Source organism: Alligator sinensis, unplaced genomic scaffold (genome assembly GCF_000455745.1).
Source record: "Alligator sinensis unplaced genomic scaffold, ASM45574v1 scaffold109_1, whole genome shotgun sequence".
Taxonomy (NCBI): Eukaryota; Metazoa; Chordata; order Crocodylia; family Alligatoridae; genus Alligator; species Alligator sinensis.
This window is the reverse complement of record NW_005841852.1, coordinates 1910681-1929520: the sequence shown is the minus strand read 5'-3', so window position 1 is coordinate 1929520 and position 18840 is coordinate 1910681. Positions and strand designations below refer to the sequence as shown.

At 44.6% G+C, this 18840-nt stretch overlaps 1 protein-coding gene across 5 annotated transcripts in view; it reads right to left on the bottom strand.

The window, feature by feature from the left end:
- Positions 1-18840, bottom strand: part of VCL (vinculin) — a 113326-nt gene that overhangs the window by 20113 nt on the left and 74373 nt on the right. For 2 of the 5 annotated variants that reach the window (XM_025212720.1, XM_025212734.1), the window contains exons 7-11: positions 10266-10359; positions 5982-6129; positions 3805-3958; positions 1955-2130; positions 918-1108 (exon numbers count right to left, since the gene is read on the bottom strand). In XM_025212720.1, coding sequence (XP_025068505.1) covers positions 918-1108; positions 1955-2130; positions 3805-3958; positions 5982-6129; positions 10266-10359 — 763 coding nt within the window. The remainder of the gene's footprint in view (positions 1-917; positions 1109-1954; positions 2131-3804; positions 3959-5981; positions 6130-10265; positions 10360-18840) is intronic. The other 3 variants (XM_006016281.3, XM_006016282.3, XM_025212738.1) reach the window with 2 other exon arrangements.

Below are 18840 nucleotides of genomic sequence, written 5' to 3'. Positions count from 1 at the left end.
AACAGGTATCCCCAAACCTATAGTAAGTCTCTTCCAGATCTTTTTACAGGGTGTACTTGATCTGTCCATGCTCTCAGTGAAATAATTTTGTCACAGGACCAAAATATACAGGAACAGTTGTGCAGTGCTAACATCAACATTTTGTGAAGCCTCCTATTTTGGCTGAGTAGTCTTGCTGGAACCCCTAACAAATATTTAGATTGCAGATTAAGGATTAGCCAAGATCATGAAGTTTGGATATTAATGTGACATTTCATCCCATCATGCCCAATTCTTATCTGGCAGTGGGAATTAACAATTTCACTTATCACACAGCAGTGGGAGATTACAATATGGGTATTTACATAGGCAACAGCAATAAATTCCAGCAAAATGGCCCATACAAATAAAATCGGGTTTACATTTCATGATTTTAATCAATGCCTACCACAGCATTATGCTAGGAATAAGTGTAAATGTGCAAAGTTATTTGTGACGTGGCTAGTGCCTCCTTAAGGGAACAAACACTGCAGAAGTATTGTCACATTATCACTAGACTAAAAATACCAAGCCAAAAATTCTTCCAGTAATGCTGTATATATTTAACAGAGCGCATATCTGATGTGGTATATTCTTTACAAAGTCTTCACATGAGACTCTAACCCAGGATTAACCTGGAAGCCACATGTTTAAAATGAAAACAAAACCGATACCTATTAATGTATTGGTAATGTTATGACTGAGATTTTTAACCAAACAAGAGATGAATAAGTTATGGCCATCACAAATGCTTATTATTCCCTTTTACACATTTCTACAGCCCTTCCACAGCCAAAAGCATCCAAACAAGTGCTATCTGACTGATGTGCAGTTCCTTCCTCAGGAGAAACTTTTTAGAATTCATTAGGAGGTTTAACTGTGATAAGTAAAAACCTTACCTACTCCACGATCATCAACTGTTGGATTGTCAATCCACCTTTGAGCTTGTTCAATCTTGCCCTCCAAATGGACTGCAGCCTTAACTGGCCTAGTGTTTGCTACAACTTTGTTAGTTTTAGACTGTAAGTTCTGCAGTGATGTGGCTATCTGTTTAGCCAATGCACGGGCCTCTGGAGAATCTCCTTTCCCACTAAGAAAAAGAAAATATAGTTACAGCCACAAGCTCCATTGGACTTGATGCAACAGGCATAATACTTTTTCAGTACAGGTTCCACTGTGATTCTGTTGCTTAGTTTACTATGACTTTGTTCACTGTTATTTTTTTTAGAAAGGAGCAAGCCTAACAATGGTACACAAGTCATTGTGGCAAAACCTGAGAACAATAAACAGGAGAAATTATTTACACAGTATGAAAAACATCAGTAGACAGTTTGAGGTTGCAAAAAATCTCAAGAAAACCCTAAATTAAGATGCCAGCAACTGCAAAATGAGGCATCAATGCATTCAACTCTGCCAGACTAAAGAGGACAGCTGACAAGCACAGCCTGTCCCCACCCCTTGGGCACCTATACACATGCAGCAAGGCTGCTCCAATGCACTGTATTTACAACACAGTGGAGCAGACTCATGGTAATTACTGTGCTCCAGCAGACTCCAGCATCATGTGCATCAGTCAAGTTCATTCTATGAGCTTTAGTTAAAACTACCCCCCTCCGCTGCCATTTTTAGCTCAGGGATGCTGATACACATGATGCTTCACATGCTTTAATTAGGAGCAGCTCTCAAAGCCGCTCTAATTAAGGCACCCCACACCCCACTCCCAGAGCACATGTATAAATGTCCCTTCTTTTCAAACTTGATATAGAAACAGGTTTTAGCCAAGCACAGGTCCCTGAGGGAATGCTTTTAAGCAAACGCTTGCTCTCCCTCTTGCTCCCTTCCTTGCCCCCCTCCTTGTTAGTTTCTGATTTAGCTAATTCCTATAGGCAAACTATATTTACTCAAATATAATGACTGGCATGATACTACTACATACTGTCTTCGTAGATCTGACAGCTTGGCAGTCAGAGCAGAGATTTCCCCCAAGGAGCGCAGAATGTCATCTCTTTCCTTGGGTTCCTCACAAAGTTCTGCAATTTTCCTGGCTTCAGCCATAATTCCGCGAATATGTTCTTCTCCTTCACTGCCCCCATTAGGATCTACAAGCCAGTTCTTCAAAGAAAAGAAAATGTACAAATAAAGATGAAGCCTTCTACTGCAATAAACATCGTTTAAACAAAATAATTTCTTAATATATTTTCTTCCTGATTTCCCCTAATAGTACCTGCCTGATTTGTTACATGAGGCCAAGCGTACAAAGTTACATACATCTTAGCCCGGCTGTCCACTCTCCCCTCTGCACTGACATTATTTTAACTAGTACAATGCAGCTACTTCCATTTTGTATCTCTATAGCTCTATCTTTTAGACAAAGTAGCATTTTCTACCACTGTTTTAAGCAGGGTGATAGATGATAGTTCCTCTAAAACTAAATAAATGGGAACAAAAGCAACAATTGAAGACTATGCTTTTCTTTCAAAAGAGAAAGCCCTTATATTATTCTTGTAAAGTAAACAAGTTAACTGCATTAAAAGACTGTTTTATAGCTTCTTAAACATAGCTGCTAAGTCAGGGACAGGCAAAATACGGCCCATGAGCCGCATCTGACCAGCCAGACCATTCTATCTGGCCTGCGGGGCCCCTACAAAATTTAGAAAATTAATATTTATCTGCTCCTGGATACCTGTCAAAGATGATAGGAGACAGGGGCAGTAGGACCCAGGGGAAGCCAGCAGGACCCAGAAGCAAAGCTGGCCTGGCCCCACCCCCCACAACCGGAAGCCTCTGTCTCCCGCCACTTTCAAGGTTTCCCTGCCAACCTGCCAGCCGCTCCAGCACCACGTGGCCCCTGGCTACATCACCGGACTGTGGGAGCATGGGGCCAGGTGCAGGAGGGTGTGTGTGTGTCTGTGCAATGGCGGGGGGAGGGGAAAATGCACTTCCAGTTTCACAGCTGGCACTTCCAAGGGGGTGCACCCCTACGCATCGCCAATGCCCACACTCCATGCCCCCAACCCCCCACAGTATACAAGAGTAAGACTTCATGTGACACTATTGTGCAATCACCTCTATGTACACTACACAAACGCATGTAAATCAGGACAAAAATATTTTTGGAAACCAAATTAATGAATGCTGTAAATGTTTGATTTTTAGAATAGAATTTGGTATTTTTCTAGTTCTGAGATGGCAAAACCCCTTGCTGAAAGGAATATTTCCAAGGGCAAGGGGAGGAACCTCTGGTAGCAAAGGTCAGGGGGTTTAGGGGGCAGGACTTCTGGTCCCAAGATGGCGACCAGGGGGAGGGGCATCTGTCAAGGGGTAGGCTAGCTATGTGGCCCTCAACAGCTTGCCAAAACTCAGTAAATGGCCCTCTGCCAAAAATAATTGCTCGCCCCTATGCTAAGTCTACATACAAATCTCCATAGAAAGCATCTGAGCCTGTGAACTTCCCAAAAGATTAGCTCCATAATTCCTTTTTTTTTTTAAACAAAGAAAATGTCATGTCTGAAATTTTCATTTTCCCTCTGTTTTCAGAAGCTTATCTGTTTACATCCATTAGCCAATTAGAATCTACTGTACAAGTAGGCTTGTGATAAGCAGTAACAGAACTCCTGTGCTGCCTCCAGACAGCGAAACTGGAAAGATTTATTTGTACACAAGAAAATGTCTCTTCATGTGGAGTAACCACATTCTGTGTCGAGATACCTGCAACAGTTCATTATGAGAACAAAGTAGCAGCTTGGGAAAATATTGAAGTGTTTATTACAACAATATGAACAGTACCTGAGCAGCATCTATTTTTTTAGCAATCGCCTGCTTAGAGTTAGTCATGGCCTCCAGTTTACGGGCTGCATTTTCCACTTTTGCTGTCAACAAATCCAGACCTTGAGACACTTGCTGTGCTTTCTGCATGGCCACTGGTGTAGCACCTTGTCCTCTATTTTAAGTATAATAACATAATCATAAATACCATCGGTTAAAACAAAAGCATGAAGACCAGTCCATCAATTATTAATTTGTTCTTACAATAGTCACAGTATGACAAAGTCAGTCAAGAGACAGATTTTAAGAACTGTACCAGGAAGTTGGAATCAGCCAAATACTCAGTTGAGGAAAGCTGTCTGTCTCTGTCTATAATCTTGTCTGTAGCATCATGAAGAGAACTGATTTCTTTAAGGTTTAATAAAAAAAGAAAAAGAAAAAGGGACCTTCTGGGGCAGTTGCACAAAATTACTTGCCTTTATCTATGTGCTTGTTTTGGAAAAAAGTACAATATATGAAACTTCTACAGAATTAGTTACATCACCTACTATTTTGATAAAAATGCATTGTGTCCAAAATTTTGCATTTTGTATCTATTTCGAGAAACTCCTCAGTTTACATCTATTAAAGATTTCCCATCTAAAATACAAGTAAGGCTTGTAATAGCTGTAACGGAACTCCTCTGCTGCCTCTAGACAGCATGACCAGAAAGATTACATTACAACAGCTGGAATTGCAGCATCTGTGCAAATTATGTTCTGCTGCATCTTAGAATAAGACTGAACTGACTCTGTTAAGTTAAGCTAATATAAATGGAGACATCCTTGGATCCATTGTTTTTTCATGTCAAAAGGCAGATTACTATATGGATTACAAACGTTTGGGTGAACTGGAAACCTCAGGGAAGGTTATTAAGAAGATATGCAAGAATCAATCAGTATGTGGAAAAGGAGAATTAGAACTATTATTTGGATGATTCCCATGCCTGGAGATAAGATATTAAGTATGTGCTCACAAACCTTATGGTTTTAGATGTGGTTGTAGAAATCTTAAGTTATATTTGCAAAGCAGCTGAAGTAGTAGGATTTACACAACCTAAATTTAGGATTTACACAACCTAAACTGCCCTCTTCTGACAAAATCTTTTTTAGGTTAACAGAAGATGTGAGTAATTGTATGACTTTCGGTCTAAAGTTCCTGTCGCCAGAGCTAGGCCAGATATAAAAGAGATGCTTCTTCACATGTTTTAGCAGACATTAAAGTTAAGGTGCTCCAACCGTTTGGTCAACACAGACATGAATCCATGTGCAGCCAAAAAGTCTTATTTTTCTCAAAGGTCCCAAGCCAGTGAAATGAACACAAATTGTCATTTTATGGGAAGAACAGTTTGACCTACACAAAAATCTGGTTTAATTTCAAATAAACTTATACATAATTTTATGTGAATTGGACAGATGCTTTCAGAGTGAAGTTATACCGCAATCTGCCAGTGAAATCAGCCAGCCACCTCAAGTTGAGCAGACCTAATCATATATTGCTAAAAAATGCTGTACCAACTTGGAATCAAAAGCTCCAAAACTGACACCGAGTCTGATCTGCCTCTCATAAAAGTTTTAAGAGTAACGATTGACTCAACATGGGTACAGATAGTAAACTGCTATAAACCAGAAGCACTGGTCTCAAGTCCATCTGAAAGAAGGGAAGCAAAAAATTAAAAAGACAATGATTTTTTTCACGATTGTCAGTAAGCTGAACAACTGCTAATGAAATGCATCATCTAATGAAATCTCCAGGACTAGAATATTATGACTTGGATGATGTAAGCTAATTCCAAAAAGGCACCTTCTTTTTGTGGAAAACATTTAGCAAAGGAGCTGAAAATTCCATATCTGCTACAGATTTTTTTAGTGCCCGGTTACATTGCTATGTGCTCAGTTAAGAAAAGCCTGCATTATCTGATTAAACCTTATTGTTTGGTATTGTCCTAAGAACTCTTGTAAACAGAAGTTATGTATCAATGTGAAAAGGCCTCAACAGAACCAGGGTTAACAGAACAAAAAACCGTTCACAAAAAAACTACCCTGCTCTACCATAGCAATGAACATCCCACCCTCACTAGCTGTATAATGGCAGCTTCAATTCTACAATTGTTTTAATAGGAAGAAGAGTTACTGTTTGAGTAATAACAAGACATTTACCTGGCTCGGAGATCAGCTACTTGATCAGTCATCTGGCCCAGCATTTTACAGGTTCCCAGAATCTCTCTGCGCTCTTTGCCTGCACACAGTTCTCCCACTTTTCCAGCTTCATCAAGAATTTGCCTTATTGCTTGCTCACCAGCATCACCTACCATGCAAAAAGCCAACAATATGTTTAATGTGAGACATTCATTATTTAATAAGAGGAAACTGCTAGTTCCATCACAACCTGCTTCCCTAATTACACTTCATTCAGGAAGGAAAGTACATTTATTGAAATGATAGGGTAGGCACACACACTGCAAGAAATCTAATACCTTATTGTAAGACAATGTTTCTGCAACACTGTACTGTTGCTTTAGATCGGGGCAGGCAATTATTTTGAGTGGAGGGCCGCTTAATGAGGTTTGGTGAGCTGTTGAGAGCTGTATGGGTAGTCCCACCCCTTGACAGTAGCCCTGCCCCCTTGTCGCCATCTTGGGACTGGAAGTCCCACCCCTAACCCCTGACCTTTGCTACCAGAAGTCCTTCCCCTCGCCCCCTAGAAATACTCCTTTTGGTTACTCATCTTAGAACCAGAAAAAAACCAAATCATACACTAAAAGTCAAACACCTACTATAACAAACAGTATTTTAATTTTACTACAACAAAATTTTTTGTCATGATTTGTGTTTGCATGTGTATATAGAGATGATTGCATAATAACTCAAAAATAAATCCTTAGTTTTGCATATGGGGGGTGTATGGTAGGATGTGTGTGGTGTAAGTATAGTGTGTGTGGGTGGTAGGGTGTGTATGGTGGGGTGTGTGGGGGAGTTGTGTACATATGTGGGGGGTTGTGGTGGCAGGGTGTGGGTATGAGGGAGGTTAGGGGGGTAGGGACACCCCCAAACTCTCCCCATGGCGCAGCAGAAGGCAGGGCACAGGCACCCGGTGAGTCGTGGCTCTGGCTAGTGATGCACATCGCAGTGAGAGGCGCAGCCTCCACTGGGCCACCTGTATCACTGGTGCTCCCCGCCACTCTCACACAGCCCCTGCTCTCACATAGCAGGGAGGGAAGTCCCATGTGCTGGAGCCAGCTGCCTTCCCTGCTAGAGTTGCGCAGCACCGGAGAGAAGCCCCAGGTGCTGGAGCTGGCTTACTTCCCTGCCCACTTGGGGCCAAGGTGCCTGGGACATCCCTCCCGTGCAGCACAGCCCCAGTGGGGCACGGAAGGCAGCCGACTCCAGCGCCTGAGGTTTCTCTCCAGTGCTACACAGCCCTGGCAGGGAAGGTAGCCAGCTCCAACACATGGGGCTTCCCTCCCTGCAATGCAAGTGCAGGAGCTGTGCGCGAGTGGCGGGGAGCACCAGTGATACAGGCAGCCCAGTGGAGGCTGTGCCCCTTACTGCAATGTGCAGCACTGGCTGGAGCTGCACCCTACTGGGTGCCTGCACCCTGAGTGCCCTGCCTAATGCTGCTGCCACTGCCTGCCAGGGCTACATGCCCTGCTCTCCCTCACACCCACATACTGCCCATCCAAGCTTCATGCTGCTGCCATCCTTTGTTCCCCTAGGCACAGGCTCTGCATTGCCACCAGCCCCAGCCCCCCAAAGCCCTGCCCCCGATACGTCCCTACATGCTGCCCAGGGCCAGCAGAAGACCAGGGAAGTGTAGCAGGTCCCCGAGGGCTGCAGCAGTGGCAGTAGCAGCCCCTTGCAGAAGCTCCATGCTGGCTGGACAGGCCCTCCCGCCCACTAGGGTTTTTTGGACTACATGTAGATGTGGGCACCTCGCTCCCACCTTCATGGGAAGGAGTGGGTGGGAATTTGTTGGTGGGCCCTGCAGGCTGGATGAAACTGGTTGGCTGAATCTGGCCTGCAGACCATATTTTGCCCACCCCTGCTTTAGATATACGTAACCCATTCTCATGATTACACAAAGTCTGAGGTTAGTTTTATATCTAGAGATGCAGCATTTAAGATTTTAAAACAGTAATCTAGATAGGGGCGGGCAGTAGCAAGCAGCTCATCAAAAATCTTGATCCTAGCCTGCCAGTTTGAGCAAACCTCTTCAGCTAAGTACAGAGGTTAAAAAAAAACAAGGCAAAAATTGACACAATCTTCACAGTTTTTTCTAAGTTGTATAAATTGAACCAGTAACAAACTGAACTGACATTCAGTGTTTGGGTGGCCAAGACAGACAGAAGCCTTCACTGGCCCAGGCTAGGAGCCTAGGGGCAATCATGTGCACCACCCCTTATGGCCAGCCTGCCCGAGGCTGATGAACCCAGCTCAACGGCAGCCCAGGGATCACCCTAGCCCTGCCCCTTCCCAAGCTGTTGGCCTCCAAGGGGGATGGAGGGGAGAAACACTGCCCCCTCCTGCTGCTGGGGGGTGGGGAGCAACCACCATGGAGCTTTTTGCTCCCTTGCAGCTTGTGCTGGGCTGGGATTGGCTCAACCCCGCTTCTTCCCCAGCCAGGAAATGGCTAAGGAGGGGCGTGGGTCTGAGCTGATCCCAACCTGGCTTGGAGCTGCAGACGGCAAGAGAGTGCCAGGTGGGAGCAGGGAGGGGTATGTTCCCTCCCCTCTAGAAGACAGAGGCTGGGGAGAGGACTAAACCCATCTCTGCCTGGCTCACTGGGCTGCAAGGGGAGGGAGCAAAAAGCCCCAACTACAGGAGCTTTTCCTCCACTTGGTGTACAGCCCACTTCGTAATATTAATGCAGTCTTTAAATTTTTTTTTTCATTTTTGTTTTTTTTTTAATTACCAATTGCTTTTACATGGAAATACAGAAGACTTTTTTTTTTTATTTTTTTATAGATTATTAAACCATGTTTTCCCAAATTATTTGTAATGTGGTACTTATTTATTAGCAAAAAAACCATAAACAGACAGATACATATTTAAACATTTAACATCATTCTAAGCAGAACATATAGGAAAAGTATTATTTACCATAGTTTAAACTATATAATTTGGCCAACAAAAAAAAGCAAAACATTATGGAGTACTTTGTATGTAAATTATTTGCTTTATATTAATATTTGAAGAAAAGAATATATCTGAAAAAGTTTGTTCAAAATAATCGCATATCAGTGTATTAACAACGTGCCAGGAACATTATCTTTGCATTTTTCCCCCTTTAAACAAACAGTCATTTAGACATTAATGGCGCCTTTACATGAGCAGAGAGGCGGCTCTGACGCACTATAATTACAAGTTGGAGCAAACTCGATTAATAGAGTCTGCTGGAGTGTGGTAATTACTGCGCTCCAGCAGACTCCAGCATCACATGTATCAGTGCCCCTGTGCTGAAAAATGGCAGCAAGGGTGTTTTAACTACAGCTCATTTGACGAGCTTTGGTTAAAACATCCCCGCCACTATTTCTCAGAGCAGGGATGCTGATACAGGAGATGCTGGAGTCTGCTGCACTCATTTGACGAGCTTTATTTAAAGTGCCCCCTTCCTTCCCCTCCAAAGCACATGTATAAATGCCCTAAGGCAGGGGGAGGCAAAATCCAACTAGCAGCTGGACTCAATTTCCCAGCAGCCCCTGCCCGCATTGCTGTGGCTGGTGTCCATGGAGATCCCAACCACAGCTGTGCTATTAAAGCTCAAAGCTGTGATTGCCATGGAGACCAGCCCCAGCTGTGCTGGCAGAGTGTGCAGCAGAGCAGGATAGGGAGCTGCTCTGGAGCCACTGGGATCTTGAGATGGGGGCAGCTTGCTCCACAGCCAGGGCAGAGCCACAATCTGTAGCTTGCACGCTCCAGGCAGGGGCACGCAGGCAGTGGATTGCAGCTCTGCCCCTGCTCTAGACCAGGCTGTCACCACTGCAAGGAGGTGGCAGAGCTTCGATGTGCAACCTGCATATTCCAGGCAGGGGCGCACAGGGATCACAGTTCTGCCCCTGCTCCAAACCAGGCTGTTGCCACTGCAAGGAGCCAGGGCAGAGCTGCAATCCCCTGCCGCCACCCCTGTCCGGAGTGTGCCGCCTACAGATTGCAGCTCTGCCCTGGCTCTGGAGAAAGCTGCCCCCGCTGCAAGATCCCAGCAGCTCTGGAGCAACCCCTTGCCCTGTCCTGCTGTGCACCCTGCTAGCAGGGTGAGGCTGGTCTCCATGGCAACCCCAGCCTTGCGCTTTCATGGGCAGGTGTGGCTGGAGTCTCCCCCCCAAGGATGCACAGGGGTGGCTGAGAAATGGTGTCCGCTGCTGACCAGATCCAGCCCATGGGCCAGACTTTGCCTTCCTCTCCCCTAAGAGTTTGAATACTGCATTTGGGGTGATTTTAAAATACCTGCTGGTGCATTAGGATCCCTTAGCCATCCTTTTGCCTGGTTCATTTTGGAATCGATTAAGGCCAAAGCTCTCTTCATGGCTTCAGTGTCCTTTGCAAGAAAGAAATCAATCACATTCATTCAGTTGTCAAACCACAGATAGCTAACACAGTCAAAACAGACATAAGTTGAAGCACAATCTGCTTGCATATAAAGCTTTTATAAAACAGCCCCCAAACGTATTGATACTAGCAGGTTACAGTCAGAGCCCTCCCTGGGGGTGTGCAGGGCCCGGGGCATATAGGGGCACAGGGGGAGGGGGGAGGCGAGTGTCTGGAGCCAGCAAGCCTCAGCAGTGGCAGTGCATGGCGGCCACAGTGAGGCCTATACAGCACTGAACATGGGGCTTTCCAAAGCACGGGGCCCGGGGCAGTCACCCCGATTCACCTCCCCGCTAGGGATGGCCCTGATTACAGTCCTTTCTTTAAGATTAATACCAACAGACGTGTTTTCATCCTGCCCAAAAATGCAAAACCAAAATCTTGCATGCAAGTTTAGTTATTTTGTCTGTTCACTCATTTTCCTATTGTTATAACTCCCAAAGACAAAAGCTCTAACAATCCATTAGCTCCCCAACATAAGTATAAGTGTACATAAAAATGCTTTAGGGACTGCACTACTGAATGAAATTATGATTTAGAACTTTTCCCCCACCAACTTTATACCAATGGGAGTGGTAATCTTCCAGGCAAAAATTCAGTTACTATTTTAATGTCCTTTCCCAGATTAATCTGTTGAGTGTTTACATTTTTGCAACTTATCCACCTTTCAAGTTAGAAACAAGCTACCATGCATTCCCTTCAAGGGAGAAGGTGGGAGAAGCTGGATTCACGGCCAACTATTAGGATTTACAAATAATGAGAGCTTTGAGTCATTAGAGACTTACATATGCACACATTTATGGGCTTTTTCATTTTTTTTAAACTTTAACCAACTCATGACACTATGCCTTTGTCAAAGACACCCCTATTTTGACCATCTGGCCACTATCAGCTCACTAAAGCTCTTCTGCTTAGAAAAGACCAAAAAATCTAGTCCTCCTTCCACTGCATGAGCCTGTCACTAGCTCATCTGCAAACTCTCCACTAGAAGCCATTGTGAGTTTTCTATCTGATGTATATACAATAAGAAAATACAAGAACCACTATGAGTAGGAAGTTAGAGAAGAGGCCAGAAAACAGCTCTTGAACAAATGTATGATAAAAGGTAGCAAATTTGTTTAATGTGAAGTTCAAAGCTGTGCTGTCAAGTCAGACTTCCAGCAGCTTTATGCAGAGTTCTGTTACCCGACAGCAGGGGTTAAGAGAGGAACCCTGGCCCCTAATACAACTCCAACGTAACAATGTCTGAGCTCTGGACTGCAAAGTCCCTGGGGCAGGGATCAGTATCTTGAACTATATGGGACACACTGACAACACCAACACACCAATTTTTTTCTGAGCTAGTGTCATCCCTAAACTTAATCACTGTGGTATGTATGCTCTTATCAACACAAAGTCATTGCTTGATGACCTCTACTGACTCCCAATTCATTTCAGAACTGTTCAAGAGCTTGATTACAATCTATGCCAAGGGTATTCAACCCTTGGCCTCTGGGCCAGATCCAGCCCCTGGAGCAGTCTCACCTGTGGGCATCCCCATAGGTCTGAAAGTCTGATGCCGAGGGAGGGTGCACAGGACTTGATCCCAGTATGCGAGGCCAGGCAGGGACAGCGTGGGAGAGGGGGTGCATATGGAACCCAGTCCCAGAAATCACTGGTCCCGTGCTACTTGTCAGGCCCACAGAGTCAAAAGATTGACCACAGACTGACCTATGCAGGCCTATATGCTCTGGGATCCATCTCTACACAAAGTCACCTCATGCCATGCTAGAGTTTCTAGGTGGCTCGGAGTATGGGCCTGGGACTGCTTTCCAAAACCAGTGGAATAGCACTTAGCAGAAAGCCTCGCTATGAGAATCTGTTCCCTTGCAGTCTGTCAAAGAGAGAGATCAATAAGCTTCAGAGCCAAGGACAAGACCCAGGTTGGAAAGGCTTATTACAGAATATCCTGGTGGTCATCACCTTCTGATCCCACAGTTTGCTAATTCTATGCTTAATTCTTAATAACTTTATGCTAGTAGTCTTAAGTATTATCACTTGTGATGGTTATAGCTGCAACTGCCATTGTCCCCCTGCTTTACCAGTGGCAGGTCAGGGTGTGATGCCTTACACTTGTGTGACAAGGTTGATTGTGTAACTTTAGCAACAGGTTATAAAAATGATTTGTATGGGATAGTTTGGATAGGGATGATCCTGCCTGAGGGAAGGGGTTGGACTGGATGACTTACATAGGTCCCTTCTAGCCCTACCTTTCTATGATTCTATTATGTTTCAGATGAGGACTAAAGGAACTTCAGCTCTCAATGGGCAATGAATAAGCCAGCTGCTCCATAAATATTAAAAAACCCCTAAATATTTAAAAGGCAAACAGATCTGTCACAAGTGTCTTTAATAAAGTTCCAACACTGCATAATAGACTCATGCGCCTACAAATTAGAAATACATACATCTTTGCAATATTATTGCCTCAACACCTAGTCAACTTCAGGTAGTCACCTATTCCTAAAGGGACTTCCTAAAAGGGAAGATTTATGTGGTTGTGTTTGTGTAATATGAGATTGCGTCTTTAAACTTTGCCTTGGAGATTCATAAGAGGGCAGATTAAAAATAATTCCTTCCAATTCAAATTAATTTAAAACTTAAAGACAAAAAACATATTTTCCTTATGTCAGGGGCGCACAAAATATGGCCCACCAATTGGTTGCATCTGGCCCATGGCTGCCACATATGGGGCTTGGTCCCATATACCCCTACCCACGCCATGCTCCCACCTGCACCCACCCTGTGCCTGCCAATGGCACCATGCTAGCCCCAGCCCCAGCCCCAACCAGAACACACAGCTTCCCAATGCTGCTGCTGCAGCCACCCAGGTACTTCTCAGCTCTCCCCACTGCCCCCACCTCCAGTGGCTCCTCCTCCTCCTCCCCCTGCTGTGCCACTCTGGGCATCAGATAGCACAGGAAGGCAGCAGCAGCTGTGCGGGTGTATGCCAGGCACCACACACCCAGTCAGGCAGAGGAGAAGATGCAGCCAGGTGGCTCCTGCCCCAGCCCCAGCCCCAGCCCCTGACTGCCTTCCACCCACTCTGCCCAACTGGTGCAATGAGCAGCCACCTGTGGGTGACTGAGAGGGTGAAAGGCAGCCAGGACCTGGAGCTGAAGCCAGAGCCCCACCTGCTGGGACAGAAACCACCCAGCTGCAGCTTCCCCCCGCACCTAGCTGGGCATAGGGTGCAAGGCACATATCCCCATGGCCACCGCTGCTTCCCTGTGCTACCTGCTGCCCAAAGCAGTGCAGCAGTGGCAGGAGTAAGAGTCACTGGAGGTGGGGGGAGGCGAGCAGTATCTGGGCAGCCACCAGGAAGCTGTGTGCTGGCTGGGGCCGGTGCTAGGATGGAGGGGAGACCATCAATGGGTATGGGGTGGGTGCAGGCAGGAGTGCAGCATGGGCTGTCCTGGGCAAGGAGGGGCTTGGCCTTGTGCAGAGTACCACAGGGATAGCTGCGGACTGGATGGGAGGGGTGGGGCTGTACCACAGCTGCACCACCCAGGTGAGCTCTGCTGCATGCACCCCCTGCCTCCCCTCCCTCTCCGCACCCTCGGCTGGTTCCTGCAACCTAGCATATGGGCAGCTCCCCACACACATGCGCATAATGCCCCCTGACATATCCACACCCTCCCAATCCCACCCCGCCAACATACTTTATTTTGAGCTATTATAAGCTCAAATAAGGTGAAGGTGAATTGCCTCTATATACACTGTGGCAGGCCAGTAGGGGGTGCTCCTGCACTGAACCTCTCACCTCACTGGGCCCGACCACCTTCCAGGCTCTGAGTGCTTCCCTGGGGGCCCCCCACGTCCCGCCGACCCCCTTCCTGGAGCACACCCGCTAGCCTGGGGGTAACACCACCACCTCCCAGGGTCTTAACTGATCCTGTGCCCCCTGGGAAACACAGGCCTGGTAGCCCTTGAGGGTACTCAACCCACTTCAAGAACTTTGGGTACTTCCCTCAGTCTGAAGCACAAATACTGGTCTCCCTTAGTCAGCTGAACCAAGGGGACCCCAAGGCATAATCTAGACCCACTCCCAGTAAGTCTCCCACCTTAGGTACAAAGGAGAACTTTATTGGTTACAAGGAGTAGGTTTGGAATAAGGTACAGGGTAGAACAATATCAGAGAAATCCCATAGAGCAAACTGGCATGGCTGGGTAGCCTTTGATCACGCATCTGAGTTACTGCAAGCTATATATCTAGTTCCATCTCAGGTAGCTAACTCACAAGTATCATCTAGAGGCAGGTGGAGATTCCCTCTGGAGGCAGGCAGTTCATTGATCATGAGTTTCAAGAGGAAGAGCAAGTTTCAGATGATCCAGCTCTTCTCTTTCTGAGTTTTCATCATGGCTACTGCTCCTCCTCCTGGGCAGTCCTTAACTTATATAGACCTTATGACCTCATTTACCTGGTCCAATGGAGGCCAGCACCTGTTGGCTGCCAGCCAACCAATTTGAAATGCATCACTGGTTGCCAGGTAGAATGGCAAGGTCTCTAGCCCCCTCCCAGTCAGGTTGGCATTGCTCAGAACAATAAGGAGAGTAAGCCCCTCACCCAGGTATGTGATGTCAGTCACATAAGCAGAGGGAGCAGGTTTCCCCTCTCTCTCAGGAATGTATCCAACTCAGGTTACCTAAAGAGATGGGATGTCTGCCCTCTGCAGGGCCCATGTTAATCAAACTGTCACAGAGCAGAGTTTTTGGGGAGAGACAGAGGTGGCATTCTGCCACATACACTGCTCACAAAAAAAATCAAACAAATCAGGACAAAAATATTATTTGAAATAAAATTAAAATATGTTATAGTACTTTGAATTTTAGTATTTTTTATCTATTATTTGTTAAAATTACGTCTTCTGAAAGATTATGTGTATGGCCTTCAACAGCTCACCCAAACTATTAAAGTGGCTTGCCAGCCAAAAGAATTACCCATCCCAATCTATGTTATCATCATGCCTGAAAAGTACATGAAGTTAATTCTGTTAACTGTTATCTTCTTTGTTGATTTGTGTAACTGTGGTTGCTAAAGTGCCGCTGAAAGACTTCTGTAATTGAATCTCAAATTTGATCAAACTGTTTTTTGGTTGAGGCTTTTTGATCGAATTTTTGTTGTTGCTGTTTTGTTTTTTGCTTTTTCACAGATATTTTCATTTTTAGAACTGCAAGTGTAGAATTTCTCAGTATTTCTTCACCTTTTTCATTTGGCCAAAGTGTTTATTCTGCACTTAAAATCTTGTGAATATCACATGGCCAATACACCTGTCTGGGATTCCCCGAAAGTGACAGAAAAACCATCACAGATTGCTATAGCTCCTCCTTTTCTGTCACCAGTCAAGCTCTCTTCTTGGATATTTAAGATTCCTGCTAGGGAGCCCACTCTAAGAGCTAATAAGTTTAATTACACCTAATTTAAGTAAATCTTTGTTGTTTCATTTTTGAGGATTTTTTTAGATCTCAGCTTTTTCATGTTCGCTTCACACTCAGGACTGTCTAGAAAGCATTTGTGGCCTACTGAAGTCATTGCTGCAGGCTATTAGTGCAAATGGGTTTTGAACAGTAATGCAAAAGATTGCTCTCTAAATTTTCATTCTGCTTAATGCAAGCTTCTTTTTTAGCAGGCATCCTCAATTAAAATAGGTTCCTTAGCTGAACATGCCAGTACTCTATTTGTCATTACCTCATCCCTTTGGTGCACAGATCTCTTACCACCATAACATACTTGGAGAGACAACTGGAATGCAGAGATCATTAAAATGTACGGTCTTATAGATAGATCCTGGCCAGGAGACAGGGACCTGGAATTGAAAGCTTATCTAGGGCATCACTTTAAAACATTCTTGCTTAGTAAGTTGTGGGCTGAAACGTTTTGAGCTTCAATCTTCCTTCAGGTCCATTTTTGTCTCCCCTATAACTCAGGTGCATTAATGGCATCTATTCATGGCATGTTAGTAATGCCAATTAAAAGTGGGGAATTCACAGCTCTGATGCAATTACATCAGTAACATGTACTTTTTTCCAGTCTAAGCTCATCTTCAGTTGGGGTATTTGCTGTTATAGCAACATACCTTTTTCCATGTAGAGAAGCGCAAAGTTTTCCCACAAAGCAGCTGCAGCAACAGGAAGAAACCTATTTGGTTTTGTTTTGTTTTTTCAAAAAGCCTAGACAAAATAAGTTGCACAAGCAGAATAACTATTGCCTGAGAGGAGGAGCAAAAAAGAATGGGCCCTTTGTGAGGAAGATAACATCCAGATCCAGTTACCGGTTTTGTGATACTTCTGCCCTTACTAGATATTTTCCAAATCCCTCAGAGTATATTCTAGTCCAAAATGTATACTGGCAGTAGTGTTATATGCAAGGGAAACTCAGAAACCCTGCAGAGACTGAATATAACATACAAACTAGGGAAGTTGAGAAATACTTCATTCCTTTACCAAAGAAGGGAATGCTGAGGGAAGTACAGCAAGTCCAACTTTCTGGCATAACAGCTGGCTTAGTCACCACACAAAGCTCAATCTTACAAGGTACTGGACGCTTCCCAGCTTCCCAGAGCGCTCGTTGTGAGTTGAGGGCTCAGGACCTTGTAGAATCCATTCCTTATTCACTATAGGCTGACTCCTCTGCTGAAGAATGAGTTACATGCAGTTAATACTGCAGTAGCAGACAGCTCACATGCCTACAGGCTGAGAAAGAAGTAGGGAAAAACAAAGGAAAAACTAACATTTGTACACTCAGTTTATTGTATGTAGTTTTATCCCAGTTTTACTTCACAGGATTTTTCATTACACTGCAAATTTCAAAAAAGAGAAAGAAAAGAAAAAGCTGCAGCTAGACAGTTAAAATAGCTATTGATTTTTGCCTAAGAAAAATGCCCATGTTTGTCCAGCACCTCGATCCTAGATCAGTATTCAACCCATCTTGAGTACTGTAAGTGACAGCTCATGGTACTGTGAATGAGATGTCACAACCCATAACACTCCAGGGGATTTCAGTCAGTAGAAAATAGGTTTGAAAGAACTTAAGCATATTTCTACGTAGTTATAATTACAGATATATTACTTATAGCTGTTACTCACAACCAGGCTATGAAACAGTGTTGGAATTTGCTTGAACTTTTCATTAACACTGGTATAATTGCACAGTCCCTCCCTCCCACATAAGAATTCCTCCTTCTAGCCTTTCCTCTTAACTTAATTTCCTCCCCTTTCTGGAGCAATATTTTTTTACCACAAGATACATGCAGCAGGTATAAGGGGAAATAAATTAATAGCTCCTCCCTCCTCTAATCAACCATTTGGCATGCTTACAAATGGAAAAGGAAAGTCTACTGTATGTGACTACTAGCAAGACAACCAAATCAAGGGCTTGTATTTCTTACACCTGCTCAGTTGTAACATTTATCCTTGATACCATGAAAAGTTCAGTACACAGGTAGTGCCCAATGCTGCATTTCCAAAATCCTGGCAAACTGCCACCATCCTACAATCTGAAATAAAACTGATTATTAAAATACTCTGAATTTAGTTAGGGAGCACCAATGTACTTGGTATACTGTGGTATACTGGCCACAGAACATATTTATGTATTATGTATTCGGACTAACATTTTCCCATGTGAGAAGCTGTCAAAATATGAGCTATTATATAAAAAAAAATCTTTACCTGCATTACTAACAAAGAAGCTATTCATACATATTAAGAATTCTTAACATCTAACTTACTTTTTGCTAGGGGTGTGCGAAACGGGCCGTATTCAATTCGGATTCAACCCGAATTGGGGACAGTGATTCAATTAATTGATTCAGATCACTGTCCCTGATTTGATTCAGGCAAATCCAAATCTGAAGATTCAATGCTGATTCAGAGAATCAGCAATTCGGCCATAGACACAGCTTTAAATGTTTTTTCTACATACCTTGAGGTACCAGGCACGGCTTGTGAATGCTGTGATGGTGGGGCGGATGGTGGGGCATGCTCCCTGGCAGATTCAGAAGTGGACTGGAAGTGCTTCTGGTCCATTTCTGGGTCTGCTGCTGAGTTTGCTGGGGAGCCCCCCATGCTCCTGTGGGATGCTCTATCCGCCCCAGCATTCACAAGCCACCTGACACCTTGAGGTTGTCACGACCCAGTGATTTTGGTGCCTCGGCACTATGGAATTTCCTGGCCACATGAGAGCTCCTTTGCACGGCAGAGTGTTCTGCTGCAATTGAGAACCCGCGTGTAGGAGAGAGTTCCTGCCAATTTGCAGTTTTCTTTGCAGGATGCATTTCTTCCTTGCAGCACAGAAATGCATGGTGCAAAGAGTTCCCGCTATTCGAATGTAAATTTGTGCCCCGCTATTGGCCAGTGCTAAATTATTCACATGTGGCGGCTAGTAATTGGCTCC